This window comes from Physella acuta, unplaced genomic scaffold (genome assembly GCF_028476545.2).
Source record: "Physella acuta isolate Inbredline_101_S28 unplaced genomic scaffold, ASM2847654v3 ptg000444l, whole genome shotgun sequence".
NCBI lineage: Eukaryota > Metazoa > Mollusca > Gastropoda > Physidae > Physella > Physella acuta.
The window spans coordinates 32,653-53,586 of NW_026731963.1; the positions used below are offsets into that span (position 1 = coordinate 32,653).

The following is a 20,934-nucleotide window of genomic DNA, read 5'->3' on the forward strand; positions in this document are numbered from 1 at the left end:
ATTTTTGTGATAACGATACTTAAACCATAAAGTTCGCCCTAACACAAATCTTTACCATATTATTATACGTAACCATAAACATAATCCTAATCCAGGGGTCGGCAACCTGCGGCTCGCGAGCCGCATGCGTCTCTTTTGATGTCCAGATGCGGATCGCCAGATCCATAACAATTATATTATTTTATCTTCAAAACAGGGGTCGGCGTGGTCGAGTCGGTAAAGCTCATGGTTGCTAAACCGAAAAGTCTCGAGTTCGAACCCTCGGGCAGATGAGGCTCGTTAGCTGGGGACAGCCACTCTTCTAGGAGAGACAAAGGCTGTGGAAGGAAATCAAAAAAGAAAAGCAGGCTCAAATCGGAGTCAATGGCCTGAATGGCGCATAACCAGTTGACACGTATTCTTAATTGTGATGGAGGCGTGGTCGAGTCGGCAAAAGCTCATGGTTGATAAATTCGAAAAAGTCACGAGTTTAAACCCTCTGGCAGATAAGGCTCGATCCTTTCCAACACTAAAAATTAAGAACGAAGAAGCAGATCTACAAAACTAAAAAATAGTATACTGTAAAGACAAAAACAACTTTAAGTAAAATTAAAAAGCAATGAATAGCTGACAGGTGGGCATTATTCCCTTCCCCTCCCCTCCCCCAACTGTGGTGTGGCCAGCCCCGTAGCAATGGTTCCATGCTTTCCACTACGAGGAAGTGCACATAAAAATGCTAGAGACTCTTTAAAAATGTGGGAATTTTGTAGATTGTAACTTTTGGCTCTTCCGTCTCAAAAGGTTGCAAGTGAGAAACTCGATATTATACACACAGAGCATAGAAGTACGCACATTTTATAAGATACAGAGGTCATAGATGTACTCACATTTTATAAGATACAGATGTCACAGGTGTACCCATATTCTGTACGATGCCGAGAACATACAAGTACGCACATTTTATAAGATACAGAGAGAACATAGAAATACCCACATAATGTATTTGTTTCGAAGACCTTACTCCTTGTATTTTCCCTTGTTAATGAACTCTACCGCGTAAAGAAAACAAAAAAAAACCTACATGCCCATTTGACTTGCATATGAAGGTCGTGACCAGGTCGGTGTGTGGGGTCATCAGCTCTGGACAAGTGCATTATTCAGGTCTAGTAGCCTGATAGGGGGGAGGGGGGGGTGAGTCTCTGGACAAGTGCATTATTCAGGTCTAGTAGCCTGATAGGGGGGAGGGGGGGGGCGTGTGTCAGCCAGAAGCCAGGGCAGTGCCTCAACGCTGGTCACGATCTGGTAAGTCGGTTCTAGACCTTAACCACAGTCTTTAGCCAGCCTTTAGCCAGCCTTTAGCCAGCCTTTAGCCAGCCTTTAGCCAGCCTTTAACCACCGTCTTTAACCAGTCTTAACCAGCCCTTAACCAGCCTTTAACCAGTCTTTAGCCAGTCTTTAGCCAGCCTTTAGCCAGTCTTTAGCCAGTCTTTAGCCAGCCTTTAGCCAGTCTTTAGCCAGCCTTTAGCCAGCCTTTAGCCAGCCTTTAGCCAGCCTTTAGCCAGCCTTTAGCCAGCCTTTAGCCAGCCTTTAGCCAGCCTTTAGCCAGCCTTTAGCCAGCCTTTAGCCAGCCTTTAGCCAGCCTTTAGCCAGCCTTTAGCCAGCCTTTAGCCAGCCTTTAGCCAGCCTTTAGCCAGCCTTTAGCCAGCCTTTAGCCAGCCTTTAGCCAGCCTTTAGTCAGCCTTTAGTCAGCCTTTAGCCAGCCTTTAGCCAGTCTTTAGCCAGTCTTTAGCCAGTCTTTAGCCAGTCTTTAGCCAGTCTTTAGCCAGCCTTTAGCCAGCCTTTAACCAGCCTTTAGCCAGTCTTTAGCCAGTCTTTAACCAGCCTTTAACCACCGTCTTTAACCAGTCTTAACCAGCCTTTAGCCAGCCTTTAGCCTGTCTTTAAAAGTAAAGTTTCCCTTTCAAAACCTGGCGGTCTATGGGGAAAGTGAAGTAGAGTTCACTTGTTTCTGTGACCTCTGCGTAACCAGCTTTAAGCCAGTCTTTAGCCTGTTTTTAACGAGCCTTTAGCCAGCCTTTAACCAGCCTTTAGCCTGTCTTTAGCCTGTCTTTAACCACAGTCTTTACCACAGTCTTTAACCACAGCCTTTAACCACATTCTTTAACCAGCCTTTAACCAGCCTTTAGCCTGTTTTTAACCATTCTTTAACCAGTTTTTAGCCAGCCTTTAACCACAGTCTTTAACCACAGTCTTTTACTGCAGTTACAGAAAAACATTTTTTAAATCACACACTTTTTTTCCCCACACTGAACGACTGTTCGGATGGTAGAGTGCACGACTGCTTAACCACATTATTGCGTTCGGATCCTGGGCTATCTAGCTCTAAAAAAGTACCTGACCCACGTAAGCGAAAGTAATGGCGGTTAGCCGTAGTGCTGACCACACTATCCCTTCATATGTAGAGCTCGCATAAACAGTTCAACTCTACTTCATCTGGTGATCTAGTTTGAAAGGGAAATTAACGTTAACCACACAAGCTTTAACCACACAGTTAAAAAACACTTTGTCATTTTTTTTTCGCACAATTTTTCTTCTTCGTTCTAAATGAAATATTGAGAGGGGACTTCCTTCAACACAATATTGTTACGTGTCAACACTGCTTAAGTAAAATGTTTCACATATTTAATTTAAACATAGTTGTTTGAAGATAGTCTTCTGTAAGTTTCGATTCCAGAACATCACTTCTCCCATAATTTCACCCTTTTCGTGTCCAAGACACATGGAGCAGGGGAAGTAGAGTTCATCTGTTTCAGATGACCGCGGCATATGAACGGATAGTATAGTCAACACTATACCCAGCCGACTTTGTTACCCTAACGTGATTTAAATACCCATCAGCGCTGGATGGACTCAGGGACATTCTACCGACTTGAACAAGGATTCAAACTCGAGACTCTCGGGTTAGCAGTCTAGCTCTCTACCGCTAGGCCACGCCGTCCTATGCGTTTCCTAAATTATGGTGATTTGTTTTTTTATCTATCCCCATACACCCCTCCCCCCCCCCGCCCATACTCTCAAAGAAAAAAATGTTAATAAAAACAAATCCCAAACGTAATGTGAAACGTTAACGTTTGTAGTGTGGGAGTGAGAATGGGAGTGGGGGGGGGGGGGGCTTATATGCAAACAATATTATGTTGTTGCACTTTAGATGGACTGCGCATGCGTAGTATTTTTAAAAAAAGACGGTCATCACACAACGCAAAACATTGATTTCTCGTTTCTTTTTTTAAAGATGCTGACACAGATCTTACATTACCGGATGAGAGAAATGGCGCGCGATGTCCAAAAGTGGAGAATATTCTCGTCTCGTTAACCAGCCCAGGAGATAGAAGAGACCATTTTTTATGGCATTTTTTTTCTCCTTTCTTCTCGCTCAACACGTATTACACTCATTTTTGCATCTTACGAACAAGAACGTCATTTTTTTTTTACCCAACTTGGGTGTGTTGTGGGAAATTTTTCGAAAACACATGGCTACGGTCAGAGGCGTAGCGACCGGGGGGCAGGGGGGTACATATGTCCCCGGGCGCCGATCCTAGGGGCGCCAAAATAAGCTCATTTTAGCTGCTATTTTGAATTATAAGTATAAAAAATATATGGGGGGGGGGCGCCAAATCGAAAGTTTGTCCCCGGGCGCCGGGAGGGGTCGCTACGCCTCTGGCTACGGTATCTTCTACGTTTTGTAATCGATTACAGTGACGTGGCAAATATGTTTTGCAGACTGTACCAGTCATTGGACAAAATATTATGGTACAATAAAATCGAATTGGTCAATTTCTATGTGTATAATTTATTTCCTACAGAACGACTAATGCGCATATTAATGTGTCTCAATGCCTGATTCTACTTTCTATCGGACGACTGCTAACACGAAAGTCTAGAGTTAGGGTTCGTGGCTCAAGTCCACCCAGCTCTAATGGGTACCTGGTTCATGTTTGGGAAAATAAATGCAGCTGGACATACAGTTGATCTCTTCATATAATGAAGATTCAAATTCAGCAGAACTCTAATTTGACCGCCAGGCCAAAATTGTAACTTTACTTTTTAAAAATTCACTTCACAAAACATTATTTTTAAACTGAATAAGGGGTCGGCGTGGTCGAGTCGGTAAAGCTCATGGTGGCTAAACCGAAAAGTCTCGAGTTCGAACCCTCGGACAGATTATGCTCGTTAGCTGGGGACAGCCACTCTTCAAGAAGAGACATCTCCAAAATCAAACAACTGCTGCCTTGTAGTTTGTTCTTGGTTGGACAAAGGCTATGGAAGCAAATCCAAAAAGAAAAGTAGGCTGAAATCGGAGTCAATGGCCTCAATGGACCATAACCAGTTGACACGTATCATTAATTGTGTTGGAGGAGGATCCCTTCCAACACTAAAATTAAGAACGAAGAAGAAGAAGAAGAAACTGAATAAATTTTACGATTAAAGCTTTCCTGTTAAAAAATAAAATGTATTCCATATTTTGAAATGTATGTTGAATTATATACCAACATGTTTAATTATTACTTAGACAACGTGTTCACACTACCACTACATATTTTACATTGAGTTTACATACAAAGCAGCTAATCCTTTTGTGTGAGGCATCAACTTCAGCGGCCTGTCAGTTTTAGCAAACAGCCTAGCTACGCCACCGATCGAACGTTTAGTAAATTTGTTAATGGCGATACTACAGGTACATCAACATGGAACAGAATTCTCAATGGATGGCGCGTAATGTCACATGACACTTCCTGGTGTTGGGTCAAGGTCAGTCACGTGACGAACCGGAAGTTGGAGGAGACGTGTGCAGAAAGCGTCTATATGGTTGGCCTCTATGCATTACATGAGTGAAACAGCCTTGAATAAAATAAATTGTCAAACAGTTTGAGAAATGTTGGGCTGTATCTATGACGCTTGTTTCTGTCACCAGTAGGAATTAATTATGACCAAGATTTTTTTTTAGCATGACAATACTCACAGTCTGCGTCAACGATGTGAGATCAGACGGCCCCAACTTGTTTTTACGTATGGGGAGGGGGGGGGGGACTTGTTATTTTTAAGAAAGGATTAACAGTAAAAATGACTATGTGAAACTATATTAAATTAAAGCTCATGAAAATTCGGCTTTGTAAATAATACTATTCTTTAAATTTAATATTTAAACAGTTTAATTTAGTTTTTTTGTTTTAAAAAACAATTATTGTAACTGAATATCCAGTAAATTTAGTCTACTAGTTTTCACAACAGAGACCTACGTAAAGCATCCCGCGTGAGGTCTGAGACATGAGGCATTGACTTGAGCGACCAAATTACATACAGCCATATTACTTCATATGTAGACTTTTAGTTTCTAATCTAGAAGGTGTACAGTGTTTAGTTAGAGGTGAGCAGAAAACACGATCACTTCCGGTGCGAGCTTGTCTGATAGTGCATGACGGGTAGGTAGTGTCAACAAAGAAAACCCGGAAGTGACACATGAAGGCTACTTATCTGGGGGAGGAGGACGGGAGGAGAAGAGATGAGGGGATGAGGGAAGGGGAAGATAGGTGGGGAAGAGGGGGGGGGGAAGAGAGAAAGGGAAGAGGGCGAAGAGAGTTGGGGAAGAGGGAGGAAGAGGGGAGGGAAAGAGAGAAAGGGAAGAGGGGAGGGGAAGAGGGGAGGGAAAGAGAGAAGGGGAGGAGATAAGTGGAAGGGGAGGGGGAAGAGGAGGGGAAGATAGAGGGAAGAGAGGAGAGGAAGATGGGATACGATGAGAATATTTTAGAGGAAAATGAACAAGACAGAAAAAAAAACACGACATAAACAATGGTAAAAGTTCTAATGGACGCTTGACATTTAAAGTTCGTTTTTCTCAATCAGCGGATTATGATATCACTAAACAGATTGTCACGAAGCCTTGTTTTTAAACCGTATTTCCAGACCACGGAATAACCCTTTCCTGTTAGCATCTATTTTCATTAAATGTCATGTTTTCTCGTTCTTTTAAAACGATCTTAAATTTTCAAAAAAAAATATATTTGAAAATGCTCGAATAGCATTTTACTTAAATGAAAAGTATTTTTTCTTTATATTTTGTTAAGTTATAATAGAATAGAAACCTTTATAATTTAATTGATACATTTAAAAGATGCCTAATATACGAACCATAAAGAATAGGAAGGATATATAATTTTTCATTGTTATTGTTATCTAAAGATGGTAGAAAAAAATGATAAGGAAAAAACACAGCAACATGTATAGTAGACAGGTGTAGACGTCCGTGTTTTGTTGCCGATTTGCTACATTCACGTCACGTGTGTCCCATATAGGATATTCTGTAGGATCATTTGAGTCTTAGAAAGGACTTCACTGGAGCGTTTCTTAGTAAATGTTACAGGAATTTGTGCCTTAGACAGGCTATGTTATATGAATATGTATGTCTTGGACTGGCAGTGTTATACGAATATGTATGTCTTGGACAGGCAGTGTTATATGAATATGTATATCATACGGTAACATCCGTGTCTTGGACAGGATTTATGACAGACATGTGTCTCAGAAAGACATGTGTCTCAGACAGAAATTTGTCTCAGACAGACAGTGTCTCAGACAGACATGTGTCTCAGACAGACATGTGTCTCAGACAGACACGTGTCTCAGATAGACATGTGTCTCAGACAGACATGTGTCTCAGACATACATGTGTCTCAGACAGACATGTCTCAGACAGTGTCTCAGACAGAAATTTGTCTCAGACAGACTTGTGTCTCAGACAGACAGTGTCTCAGACAGACATGTGTCTCAGACAGACATGTGTCTCAGACAGAAATGTGTCTCAGACACGATTAGATACACGAGAAGACACATGTTGGTGTAAAAACCCTGCCCCTAGAGCCGGACGTTTGTTACCTAGGGTAAACATTGGCTACAAGAAAAAGTTCCCTCGCTGAGCACTTGGTGAGAGAAGAATCCTATAGAAGCGTCACGCACTTTTCACATTGAGAATTTTAGAAGAATTGTTGGTTTTTTTTTTGGGTGGGGGGAGAGGGGGGGGGGGGAAGGGGGTTTGGGAGGTGATGGATGACTTTGTTTGATGGATAAAGGTTTATTTTTAACAATTTCTTCGAACCATGTACTGGTGTTGGCAGGGGCTGGTTGTGAGGGCGGAGGGAGAGCGTGTGGGGAGTCGTCTAAAGAAGGTAGCATGTCATATATTTCTAGAGGATACATATTATACAGCCATGCTTCACACTAGTATATATTAAAAATTCTAATTATTCATGATGTCTAGACATGTCAAATAATGTCGGATGTCTTTTTTTCAAGTACGTTCCATCACTTAAGTAAAGTACTGTTTAGTGATGGTGGACTATGAACGCTATGCAGGATTTGTATTTCCATTTTTAGTTATAACTGGTAAACAGAATATATCTAAACAACGCGTATAATGCTGCTAATTGACGCTAATATTTTTATTCAATAAACTATTACGGTAATTAACTTATTGTATTATGTTTTTATTTGAAGATTAATTTGTAATTTAACATAAGTTAATTTTTATAAACACTTAATTAAATAATTAAATCAAGTATTTCATTAATCTAGTTTACGAAAATAAAATAAAAATTGTTTAGTTGAAAATGTGATTTTTTAGTGCTTCATTTTAATTTTAAATTCTTTCCCTTAGTCTCTCTCTGTCTTTATATATATATATATATATATATATATATATATATATATATATATATATATATATATATATATATATATATATATATATATATATATATATATATATTTATTTATATATATATATATAAACAGAAATATATATAGGTGTGTCTGTGTTAATACAGTTAGTATCGCCTATCACTAACGAATCCTTTGTTGTTCTTATTGCGAGCAATAGCCTATGAAAAAAGTAATAGTTTAGGTTGAGTACAACATTCATTGCCGTTGCTACCTCGTTACAGATAAGTATCTTTAAAACCAGGCATCATAGACAGTGAGGTATATTTGGACCAGACTGCCACTTAAAAAGGAAATAATCGCACTTTAATTTGCTCATTATATTTACCTAATGAGATAAAAATAATTTAATTTGGTTTTACGAGAACGATAATGTGATGGTATGAAATTATACGAATATAATTTTATGATATTGTCCTAATTGTGTAGGGAAGATAACGTGAATAAAAACATTGTCAAATGTAAAGAGAAGGGGAAGCTACTGCTGGTTATCCAGTGATACACTGAGGGTAAAATACGAATAGAAACCGTACATGCTCGCACAGATAGACAGGCAAGGGGAGGTAATGTCACTGACACGATTCAGAGAGGGGAGATGATCAATTGGTCAGAGACAACATAAGCCCTAGTCTTACGCTAGACAAAACACGCGTGTCAAGTTAGTGTAGAGTTGTAGGGCAGCAATTTAGAGAGAGTTTTGTTGGTTAAACCTTTGAGTAGATAGTTGTAGAGCAGGAATTAAGCGAGAGTTATGTTGGTTAAACCTTTGAGTAGAGAGTTGTAGGGCAGCAATTAAGGGAGAGTTTTGTGGTTAAACCTTTGAGTAGAGAGTTGTAGGGCAGCAATTAAGCGAGAGTTTTGTTGGTTAAACCTTTGAGTAGAGAGTTGTAGGGCAGCAATTAAGGGAGAGTTTTGTGGTTAAACCTTTGAGTAGAGAGTTGTAGGGCAGCAATTAAGCGAGAGTTTTGTCGGTTAAACCTGTTTGTAGAGAGTTGTAGGGCAGGAATTTAGCGAGAGTTTTGTCGGTTAAACTTGTGAGTAGAGAGTTGTAGAATGGCAATTAAGCGAGAGTTTTGTTGGTTAAACTTGTGAGTAGAGAGTTGTAGAATGGCAATTAAGCGAGAGTTTTGTTGGTTAAACCTTTGAGTAGAGAGTTGTAAGGCAGGAATTTAGCGAGAGTTTTGTTGGTTAAACCTTTGAGTAGAGAGTTGTAGGGTAGCAATTTAGCGAGAGTTTTGTTGGTTAAACCTTTGAGTAGAGAGTTGTAGGGCAGCAATTAAGCGAGAGTTTTGTTGGTTAAACCTTTGAGTAGAGAGTTGTAGGGCAGCAATTAAGCGAGAGTTTTGTCGGTTAAACCTTTGAGTAGAGAGTTGTATAATGGCAATTAAGCAGCGAGAGTTTTGTCGGTTAAACCTTTGAGTAGAGAGTTGTATAATGGCAATTAAGCGAGAGTTTTGTCGGTTAAACCTTTGAGTAGAGTGTTGTAGGGCAGCAATTAAGCGAGAGTTTTGTCGGTTAAACCTTTGAGTAGAGAGTTGTATAATGGCAATTAAGCGAGAGTTTTGTCGGTTAAACCTTTGAGTAGAGAGTTGTATAATGGCAATTAAGCGAGAGTTTTGTCGGTTAAACCTTTGAGTAGAGAGTTGTATAATGGCAATTAAGCAGCGAGAGTTTTGTCGGTTAAACCTTTGAGTAGAGAGTTGTATAATGGCAATTAAGCGAGAGTTTTGTTGGTTAAACCTTTGAGCGAGGGGGGTGCGGGGGTGCGGACCGCACCGGGTGACACCATTTATGGGGGTGACACCAAGGCAAGAAATAGCAAAATATATAGAGAAAAACTTGAGGGGGGTGCAAATCGAAAGTTTGAGGGGGGAAGGGGTGCAAATCGAAAGTTTGAGGGGGGTTGCAAATCGAAAATTTGAAAGTTTGTCCCCGGGAAGGGTCGCTACGCCTCGGGTGGGGGGGGGGGGGGGGTGACACCATTAAGTGCCGCACCGGGTGACACCCGACCTCGCTACGCCACTGCTGGGTATAACAACATATAAACATATGTTGAGATAAAGAAAACAGATTAACTCTGCTTTACCTAACCTATTGACAGTCGGGTACAAAAGGAAAGGGTATCTTTACTTTTTTGTTTACTATGTAGGCTACTGCTGTAGTGAAAGTTACTATAAGGAGTCGAGTAGAACTCATTGAATGTTGGAGTAGATAATTTAACGATGTATTCATCAAACACAGAAAACTTACATTTAACACAAAGGATGCATACAAATACATAATTTTTAAACCCCCGGCCCCTATCACCGCCGCACAATTACGCATGTTAAAAAAAAAAAATTAAAAAAATTCAAATCAAGATTCAAGTTAAGCGGTGCATAGATTATCTTTAGATAAACAGAATTAAATTTTTTATGCAATTTTTTTTTTATGTTGAAAAAAAAAATCATTCCGCCATTCATTTATTAAAAGAAATCTCTTTGAAAACGAAATCAACCCAAAAAAAAAATGTTTAGTTACATCTGTCCTTACCTCGTTGCCTTTAGCTCCAATCATGATGAACAGAGTGGTGAGCAGTGTCAGCCACGCACGGGCAGGCTGTCTACACGTGCGGAACTGGAACCGTATGCCGGCTGTCATCGCCTGGCATCGCGGGGGTGTCTGTGGAAACACAAACGTCGCCGGATTAGCAAGTTGGTTTAGTGTTTGGATTAGCACGGTGGTGGGTTAGTGTTTGGATTAGCACGGTGGTGGGTTAGTGTTTGGATTAGCACGTTGGTGGGTTAGTGTTTGGATTAACACGTTGGTTTAGTGTTTGGATTAGCACGTTGGTGGGTTAGTGTTTGGATTAACACGTTGGTTTAGTGTTTGGATTAGCACGTTGGTTTAGTGTTTGGATTAGCACGTTGGTGGGTTAGTGTTTGGATTAGCACGGTGGGTTAGTGTTTGGATTAGCAGGGTGGGTTAGTGTTTGGATTAGCACGTTGGTGGGTTAGTGTTTGGATTAGCACGGTGGGTTAGTGTTTGGATTAGCACGTTGGTGGGTTAGTGTTTGGATTAGCACGGTGGGTTAGTGTTTGGATTAGCACGGTGGGTTAGTGTTTGGATTAGCATGTTGGTGGGTTAGTGTTTGGATTAGCACGGTGGTGGGTTAGTGTTTGGATTAGCATGGTGGGTTAGTGTTTGGATTAGCACGGTGGGTTAGTGTTTGGATTAGCATGTTGGTGGGTTAGTGTTTGGATTAGCATGTTGGTGGGTTAGTGTTTGGATTAGCACGTTGGTGGATTAATGTTTGGATTAGCACGTTGAGGGTTTAGAGTTTGGATTAGCACGGTGGTTTAGTGTTTGGATTAGCAAGTTGAGGGCTTATCGGGTGGATAAGTACTTTGGCGGTTTAATGTTTGGATTAGTACGTTGAGGGCTTAGAGTTTAAATTAGCATGTTTTTTTGGGGGTGGGTTTTCATTGTTCTAACAGGCGGCTTAACATAAGAATCCAAGATTTGAGCACGTAGACCCTTTACATTGGGAGAATTTTTTTTATTTTGATTCTTACATTGTTAATGGTAACTAGAATCTATTAACCCATCAGTATGTTGATATTAGATGTTTATGGATCGTACACATATAACACACATATAACACTATATCACACGCCCTATTCCCGTTGTGAACGTATGTAACAAATACCTCGAAAACTTTACATCGTTTTACTAACGATTTTGAACTCCCCCCCCCCCCCCCACCCCACACACCATCTACCAACTATACAGTATGATAGACTTAAAAATAGGATTATAGAGAAATCAGGCACTAGGAAATAGCGTGTTACTTAATGAAAACTTCAATAGAAACGATTGTTAAGCCAAATATTGTGTTTTAAATAAATCGTAAGCAAGTTGTGTCTAGATATTTAGTTCAACATACTAGATACTCGAGACTTTGTGAGATAACGATCAAATAGAAAACAATTTAACAATACACATCAATACGACCTGAAGAGGCTGAATGCCCAATACAATGCCCTGACAACAGAATTTCTTCCAGGCATCTCTCCCCCCCCCCCCCACCCCCCACCCCGAACGAAATGGAATTTATAGAAAATATATACTTTTACCAATGTCCGCCCCCTGGAAATTTTATTCCGCCCCCTCGGAAATTTCACCCCCCCCCCCACCCCGAAGAAAAAAGTTTGGGAGAAACTCTGTCAAAGGGTGGAGGGAGGGGGGAGGGGGGGGGGGTCGGGAATTCATGACGGTGGAAGACAAATGGATATGAGGTAGTTTAAAATTGTGTCGTAACAATTATGTTGTGATTCTCTCAAACAAAATATGAACTTTGTTTAGAGAAAAGTTGTAAATATATGTGACGATAGAGATGGCTTATAGATCGTCTGAGAAAGCGTTACACCATATATAGGCAACCTACATGGAAAAAAAATAATTCCTAGTAGGACTCGAACATATTTCATTTTTATCGTGTGATCGAATCCAGAAAAGATCGATTATAATTTATCAAGTTCTTAGCTTGCTTTCATATAAAAAAAAGATAAAGGCTTAGACCAAAGATCTTTAGAAATAAAAATCTACAACTTCAAAAAAAAAAAATTGTAGAATAAAAACCAGGAATGTTTACACAGATGAAACGAAATTCTTACACTGATCGCAATTTTGAAGTTGCCTAAACGGAAACCAGTTTTATGGCCCGTCACACAGCTATCAGGGATAACGGGTTTTCCCGAATTACGGGTATTTCCGATCGTTCCCTAGAAATGTAGATCTATGGCTAAAATAAGTGGGAAGACGCGTGCGTCAATTTGTCGCCATTTCTGAACGGAAATACGATTGTCAGGAGGGATGAGAGAAAATGGCTTTTTTTCCGCACAAACTCGCTGAAATACTAAGTGAAATGATAAGAAATAATGGAGGCTGGATATATATTGAGGTCTTTGCAAAGATTTCTAGTAGTGTCAATCGAAAGTAAACTTAATGCAATTCGCAGGAAGCTCATCACTATAGATTAGCATTGTTCGTTGAGCAGTTAGCTATAGATATTGGAAGAAAGTTCCAGTTCTATCTGGTTTGGCACTTTGTTTTGTTAAAAAAGGTCTCAGAAAAAGGTCAGCTTTCCTTCAACGATCATCATCATCATAATCTTCATAATCATTATCATCATCATTCCTGTATACTCATTGAAGAGCATAGGGGACGCAACCATACCTCTCCATCGTACTCGGTTCTGGGCGATTCCTCCACGTTAGGCCCACGACATTCCGGGTGCTTCTGCTTCACTGACAACTCTTCTTTTCCTCGTTTGTTTTGTCCTACCTACTTTCCTCTTTATGTGGAGGTTACAATCTAGAACTTATCTGGTGATGTTGCCACTCCATTAATCGCCTGGTCCTGATTGGTACTTTTATCTTTGTCTTCCCATTTACAAAGCGCGTCCAATGTCCAGCTATTAAATGCAACTAGCCCTACTTCACAACACTAGATTGTAAAGACTCTATCTGGACGGTCGCTTCTGTATGACTTACAGCCTGTGGTATTTAAACAAGTGGCTATTTGTGTGGTAATATGAGTGATAGAGACCACGAAATCAAATGAAACAGTAGTTAGGTAACATGTTTGTTGTTTAGAAATCTGAAGATCAAATAAAAAATACCCCCCCCCCCTCTCCACAATCATGTTTAGTAGTATCGGCACCACCCCCACACTCAACTAAATAGATAAATAAATACACCGATACATTTTATGTTGTCATAATTTTGGGATTCCATTTTTTTCTTTCGTCTTCTGCTTCACCCCTTGAGTAAAACTAAAGTGTTGATGTTAAAAATATAATCAGCTAAAACCACCTGCTAGGTTATAAAAAGTAGTATAAAATCCCGATTACTCACTGGAGAAAAATGTTCAGGTAGTAGGGTTCAAGGTAACACAGTGTCAACAATTTCAGACGTAGAGTGCAACATGCACTGTGAGCAACATACGCAGAGAGCAACATGCGTATAGAGCAACATGCGTATAGAGCAACCTGCGAATAGAGAGAGCCACATACGCATAGAGCAACATGCGCATATAGAACCATGCGCATAGAGCAACATGCGCATAGAGCAACATGCGCATAGAGCAACATGCGCATAGAGCAACATGCGCTGAGAGTGACGGAAAGCAATACGTGATACGAGAGCTAGGGATAAGCTGCGTCACGCTAATGAGAGTTAACAAAGGGTAGGGGAAGATTAGCATCAAAGACAGCTGGGCTGGCACCGCTCACAACTTGGCGACGCGCAGGTGATTTGTTTGGGTTTCTCGCGTGAGTAAAGTTTAGAGGGTGTTTAGTAAACCTAGCGGTATCAACTCTCTGTATTGTTTAGTTTTATTGTGAGTAAGGTTTAGAGGGTGTTTAGTAAACATAACGGTATCAATTATCTATATTGTTTAGTTTTATTGTGAGTAAAGTTTAGGGGGTGTTTAGTAAACATAACGGTATCAATTATCTATATTGTTTAGTTTTATTATGAGTAAAGTTTAGAGGACGTTTACTAAACATAACGATAACATCATATTGTTTAGTTTCTAGTGTGCTAAGGTGTAAGGAATAATGTACTTGTTAACCCCCCACATGGAAAAAGATTATAAAAAGATATGATACTTGTACTTTAATTTTTAATTGAAGAAGGTGAAATTGGGAAATGTCATTAATTAGCAAGAAATGGTCTGTATTTCGGAACCCTAACCCTCCAGGTTGTGTGCGTGCATTAAATTGAAAGTGGCAAAAAGTGGCGGGGCTTAACTTTTCGCGCGCGCACTTTTTGCATTAGTGGTGGGGCTTATCTGACGAGATATTAAAAATGTAGATTTGTAGTTGGCCCGCGTGATAAAATATTCCCTCAACCACGCCTCGACTCGTTTCTAAATTTTCTAAATTGGTTTAGGTGTTTCTACATAGAGTGCTAAGGAAATATGTATGTATGTATAATGCAGCAAAGTGATTATACACGATGTATATGTATGTATGCATGTACGAATGTCGATGGACATTGTTTGCCAGACGACGCGAAGGGAATGAGACAGTTTATTGTCAGTACTTCGTCCCAATGTCTGTTCTTCTTCCCATGCGCCCCCCCCCAACCTCCGGGCCTCCCCCCCGGGCCTCACACTGAGCCTGGTCTAGTGCCAGCTACTGGCGGGGGGGGGGGGGGTAAAGTGATGCTAAAGTGAGGCCATATACCGGCGGTCGGTCAGCTCATAGTTCCATACAAATAGTTCATGGTGTCCGTAACACGGTGGCCATAGTTCCATACAAATAGTTCATGGTGTCCGTAACACGGTGGCCATAGTTCCATACAAATAGTTCATGGTGTCCGTAACACGGTGGCCATAGTTCCATACAAATAGTTCATGGTGTCCGTAACACAGTGGCCATAGTTCCATACAAATAGTTCATGGTGTCCGTAACACAGTGGCCATAGTTCCATACAAATAGTTCAGGGTGTCCGTAACACAGTGGCCATAGTTCCATACAAATAGTTCATGGTGTCCGTAACACAGTGGCCATAGTTCCATACAAATAGTTCAGGGTGTCCGTAACACGGTGGCCATAGTTCCATACAAATAGTTCAGGGTGTCCGTAACACGGTGGCCATAGTTCCATACAAATAGTTCATGGTGTCCGTAACACGGTGGCCATAGTTCCATACAAATAGTTCATGGTGTCCGTAACACAGTGGCCATAGTTCCATACAAATAGTTCATGGTGTCCGTAACACAGTGGCCATAGTTCCATACAAATAGTTCATGGTGTCCGTAACACGGTGGCCATAGTTTCATACAAATAGTTCATGGTGTCCGTAACACGGTGGCCATAGTTCCATACAAATAGTTCATGGTGTCCGTAACACAGTGGCCATAGTTCCATACAAATAGTTCATGGTGTCCGTAACACGGTGGCCATAGTTTCATACAAATAGTTCATGGTGTCCGTAACACGGTAGCCATAGTTTCATACAAATAGTTCATGGTGTCCGTAACACGGTGGCTATAGTTTCATACAAATAGTTCATGGTGTCCGTAACACGGTGGCCATAGTTCCATACAAATAGTTCATGGTGTCCATAACACGGTGGCTAATCTCGTTTATCCGGGGATCATCACTACGGGTCATCCATCTATGACATCCACACAAAGGTTGGGGCGAGTTGGAAGGGGGGAGGGAGAGAGAAAGGTGTGTGTGGTGGGAGGGTCCCGGAGTGTCGACGTTTGTGGATGTGTGTCGACTAGGGGGGGGGGGGGTCGAGTTTCATATGACATACGCATACAGAGTATGTATCTCAATACATAATATACGCTACAACAAACAATCGTTCTGTTTGCTATACAAAATGTATGCTATATTTAAACGGCAGTACTCATGTTAAAAGCTCAAGTTACGCAAGTAATTAAATAAGTGCATCTAGATCTATATTTATAAAGCAAGTACCTCTGCGCAAAGACAGCAAATAAGAGAAACAATAATAAGAGGGGTGGGGGGAGTGACGGACTCAGTGTGGCTTTACGACTGCTAATGCTGCTTGACACTACAGAAGCAAAATACATTGCAGCTTTTTAAATCCACAAAAATACATTTTTTATACTCAGTATCAGGTTTCCGTAGATATGTGGAAATATCAATACAAATCATGCTATATTTCAACTTTTAAAACATTTTATTTTACATTTGTCACAAAACATTGTAGACTTTATTTAATACTAGCCGTCCCGGCCAGGCCCTGCTCTGGCTTCTGTGAAAAACCTTTCTGTTAAAGACCATTACCTGTGTGTTTAGTAATCATCATAAACCCGGCATTGCCCACCCAAACCACAACCAACCAAAACAACAAAACGCAAACATAACGCTAACACAATTACAAATACAAACGAAAACAAAAACCTAAGACAAACCCAACCACAACCACAAACACCAATACAAACAGAAAGAAAAAACAAACAAAAAAGCAAACGAAAACAAAAACCTAACAACAAACCCAACCACAAACACCAATACCAACAAAAAAAAAACAACGAAAAAGCAAACGAAAACAAACCAAATCCAAACGCAAAACCAACCAAAAACACAAATACAAACCCAAACAAAAAAAACACAAACAAAAACGAAAAAAGAAAGAACAAAAACGAACCAAATCAAAACGCAACCACTAACGCAAACCCACCTAAACACAAAGAAAACACTAACGCGAACATAAACGCCCGGGGCGGAATCGCCTGTTTTAGCTTAATGAACGACTATAGTACCCCAACTTATTCATAGTCTTTTGCACTCACTTAAACGAACGCGCCTGTTTCAATTTGATGAACAATTATAATACTCCAAGCTTATCCGTAAAATACCTACAACATTTGCACTTGATCAATCCCCGCTAATTATGTAATTTTTTTTCCCAACACCAAAACAAAGTAATTAAAAAGTAAATTCTTTTCCACAAAATGCAATGGTTTTATAAAGGGAAGTAATTGTGTTTTCCTAATTTATCAAAGGGAAGTAAGTGCTATCGGACTAAATAAAGACATAATTAGAATTGTTGTAAAAGATGAAATTTTTTTAAAACTTGTGTTTAATGAACATGCCGACAATTATTACTATAATTTGAAAAATGAAAATTATTTCCCAACACTTTCAATAGTAATTTTTTAACTCATAAATTTAGACAAATGCGCACGATAATTGTCTAACACTTAAATCCATCCAAGACCAACGACAAACATATGCTTTACATACAGAACTGAGCTTTATATATTAGACTTGATAACAGCCTTCACAAAAAAGAATGAAATATATTCGTATTTCAGTTATTAGCATTGCAATGTACACACACCTACGCTTTATATTTTGTTGAATGAAAGTATGGAAGAACTACGTTGAAAAACTTTTAAGCGGATCGAGACAGATAGCGAAAATTATGACCCCAAAAGGGATTGATTGATTGATGCATGGAAGTTAGTTTTCAGAGGTAGATTAAATTATTATGGTTGTCCGCATATTTGGATGTGTGAGTTCCGATTGTGGATGGGGAGCGGTCTAAAATTGTAGTATTTTATTAACAACCCCCCCCCCCAAAAAAAAAAAAAACCAAAAAAAAAAAAAAAAACCAGAAGTTTAAGAGCTAAAATAAAAAAAAAACACCATCTTTTTTACTTCATTAAGGCACAGCTCAAGGTCGAAAATTTACGCCTTCATACGAAAAAACAACACATTTTTTACTTCATTAAGGCACAGCTCAAGGACTAAAACTTTTTCAAAGAGGACATACAGATGTGTTGTTTTATGAGAGGTCACAACAATTACAGAAATCGTGAACTGACAACAACCAACATTTGTGTGTACGAGTTTTGTGCAGTGTACAGAGGATGGGAAAGTTAATGACGGAAGACGGCATGAAATTTTGAGTTGGAAACAATTTTAAAAGATCCATTTTTAAATCTATTTTAAGACAAAGGAAATAAAGTGGGTTTTAAATATGAGGTGTAATCTATTCATACAAAAATCCAAAAAAATTTTTAACAAAATATATTTGCAATGTTTGAATCATTTTAAAAATCTGTATAACTTTCAAATAAAATACTTTCGCTTACTTAAAATGTGTTCTTACAGTTTGTATAATGAACATAAATTACTAAAACAACTGTCCGGATCTAAAAGAAAGTATAACATAATAATGTTAATGATGATAACACCCGTTTTACACTTAATTCTAAATTCCTCGCCTAGGTCATTAAACCCAATCTCTTCTCCTCGTTAGAGATTTGATTTAAAGAGTGTTATCAATCTGGTTTGGGATACACAAAATTAGATCTAGCGAACATAATATTTTAAGAGATAATTTATACAGATATGAGATTATTAATTTAGAGACTGCAGTTTATTAAAATGTCTTCTTATACCTAGGACACTACTTTTCTAAACATCCCGCTAGTTATCTCCCATCTACTTTTTAAATATTTCGATTGTATCTCCCATATACTTTTAATATATTTCGATAGTAGGCCTATCTCCCATATACTTTTAATATATTTCGATAGTATCTCCCATATACTTTTTAATATTTCTGCAAGCTATCTCACATTTACTTTTTAAACATCCCGCGCAAGTTATCCCCCATGGCGATAACTCTAATCTTACTAGTTGTTTCCCCTTGTCCCGCAGTCACCGGTTAATCAATCATTTCCTGATATCATATTCAGTCAGATAAGATGACTGATCCATTTCAAGCACGACAATCAGCCATCAACGACGCCGGATGCCGGGTGCTAAACGACCGTGTTTTCAGGATTGTATAAACCGGACGGTGAAAGATAAGAAAGAAAACTTGATCGGAAATCGTCGCGCGGTTTCTGTCGCAATTTATTCCAATGTTCTTTTGATTGTGGCGCGGTTGCCGCCCCTGTTTCTGGGCAACAGGCGGACGCGTTCTGATGAGGAAAAATCGTTTGGGTGAAATCGATATTGTGTTGATAAAGATACCACGAGAGTTGGTATCGACAACACCCTGTCTTTGATTGTTTCTGTTTGATGTGGTTGCCGGAAAAAGTTAACCGGACAAGGAAAACCGGACATTCGGGTTTTCTATTCAAGTTGAATTATTTAGCTGTGTGCATTTTCCAGCGGTTGAACTTCGTGATTCGTGCACGCTAAACCTGGACGTAATTGAAAAAAATTATTTATTTTTAAAGCAAACATCGATTTCGCTTACAACTTTCATAACGCTTGAAAAAAAACATAGTTTCTAATGAGGCGTAAAGTATAATTTTAAAGATTTTTAATAATGAATAAGGAATCTTACAATAGTTTATCGATTCAAATAAACTTTTCTGTAATTGCTTTTGTTATTATCTAATTATTTGAGAGGAAAAAAAAAGATTTTTAGAAAGTTATTTCATGAAAACAGCTTAAAGAGAATAACACTTTCTTTTTTTTTTGGGGGGGGGGGGGGGGGAAGAGAAGAGAAGAGGGGAAGTGGGAGGAATAAATTACGGGTGTATTTACAAAGTTGTGGCGGACTGATTACGTCTTCACTCTACTGATGCTACCATCACTATGTACAGAGTTACTTAGCTCATTGAGCTAAGTTTCTCTCAGACTAAAGTCAGAAAGAAGAAGGAACTCTTTGTAACGAGACACACCCATACCCATACAACTACCACCACCCACCCCCACACATACAACTACCACCACGCACCCCATACATACAACTACCACCACGCACCCCACACATACAACTACCACCACGCACCCCACACATACAACTACCACCACCCACCCCACACATACAACTACTATCATTTACCCCCCCCCCCCACAACTTCCCCTCACCCACCCACACATAAATTTACTATTACCTACCCACACATATACAACTACACCCCCTCCACACACACACAATTGCCATCATTTACCTACACACAACCACTATCGTCAACTCACAACAACACAAAACTACAACCACACACACAACTACCATCATCTAACCAACCATATACAACTATTATCACTTATGCCTTCCCCCCACACACACATACATACAATTACCATCAATTACACACACACACACTCAATTATCAACGTTAACACCAACACACACATACAACTTCCCTCACCTACGGATAAACAGGTGTACATTTTCATCAATCATAACAAATCAATACCCACTCACATTTTCTAACATATCCTTATCCACTATAACAACCAGCACAAAATATTCAACCCATAATATCAAACATTCATCCACATCCACTATATTGCAATCACTCAACAATATCCACCCACAAAGCCATAACAACTAGCAATTATCCAAATCATTCAACCAAATCTCAAGTTAAAAACCTGTTCACCCGATTAATGGAACATAAAAAAATACAAGTTGTGTAGCTTTAAATGCTCGGAAACCATTGAGTAAATTAAAAGCTTTAATCGTTCTGTCGCACCAGGATGTGAAGGTTGAAAAACGTAATTAGTTCATCACACAGTTTGGAGTGTACACACTTAGCTAAACTAACACGGTGATGGTGAGGGGAGGTAGGGGGGGTGATCTTGTGAGGTCATGTTAGGGGTAAGTATTTAACTTTGTAGTGTTTGTCTTTTTAAAATATGCAGGGGTTTGTCATATTTGATTGGTAGGTCTGTCGCACATT

At 39.5% G+C, this 20,934-nt stretch overlaps 1 protein-coding gene across 1 annotated transcript in view; it reads right to left on the reverse strand.

Moving 5' to 3' along the window:
- Window positions 1-20,934, reverse strand: part of LOC131943164 (secretin receptor-like) — a gene marked incomplete at its 3' end in the record, with an annotated part of 132,381 nt that overhangs the window by 29,489 nt on the left and 81,958 nt on the right. The window contains exon 2 of the mRNA XM_059303175.1: window positions 10,282-10,410. Coding sequence (XP_059159158.1) covers window positions 10,282-10,410 — 129 coding nt within the window. The remainder of the gene's footprint in view (window positions 1-10,281; window positions 10,411-20,934) is intronic.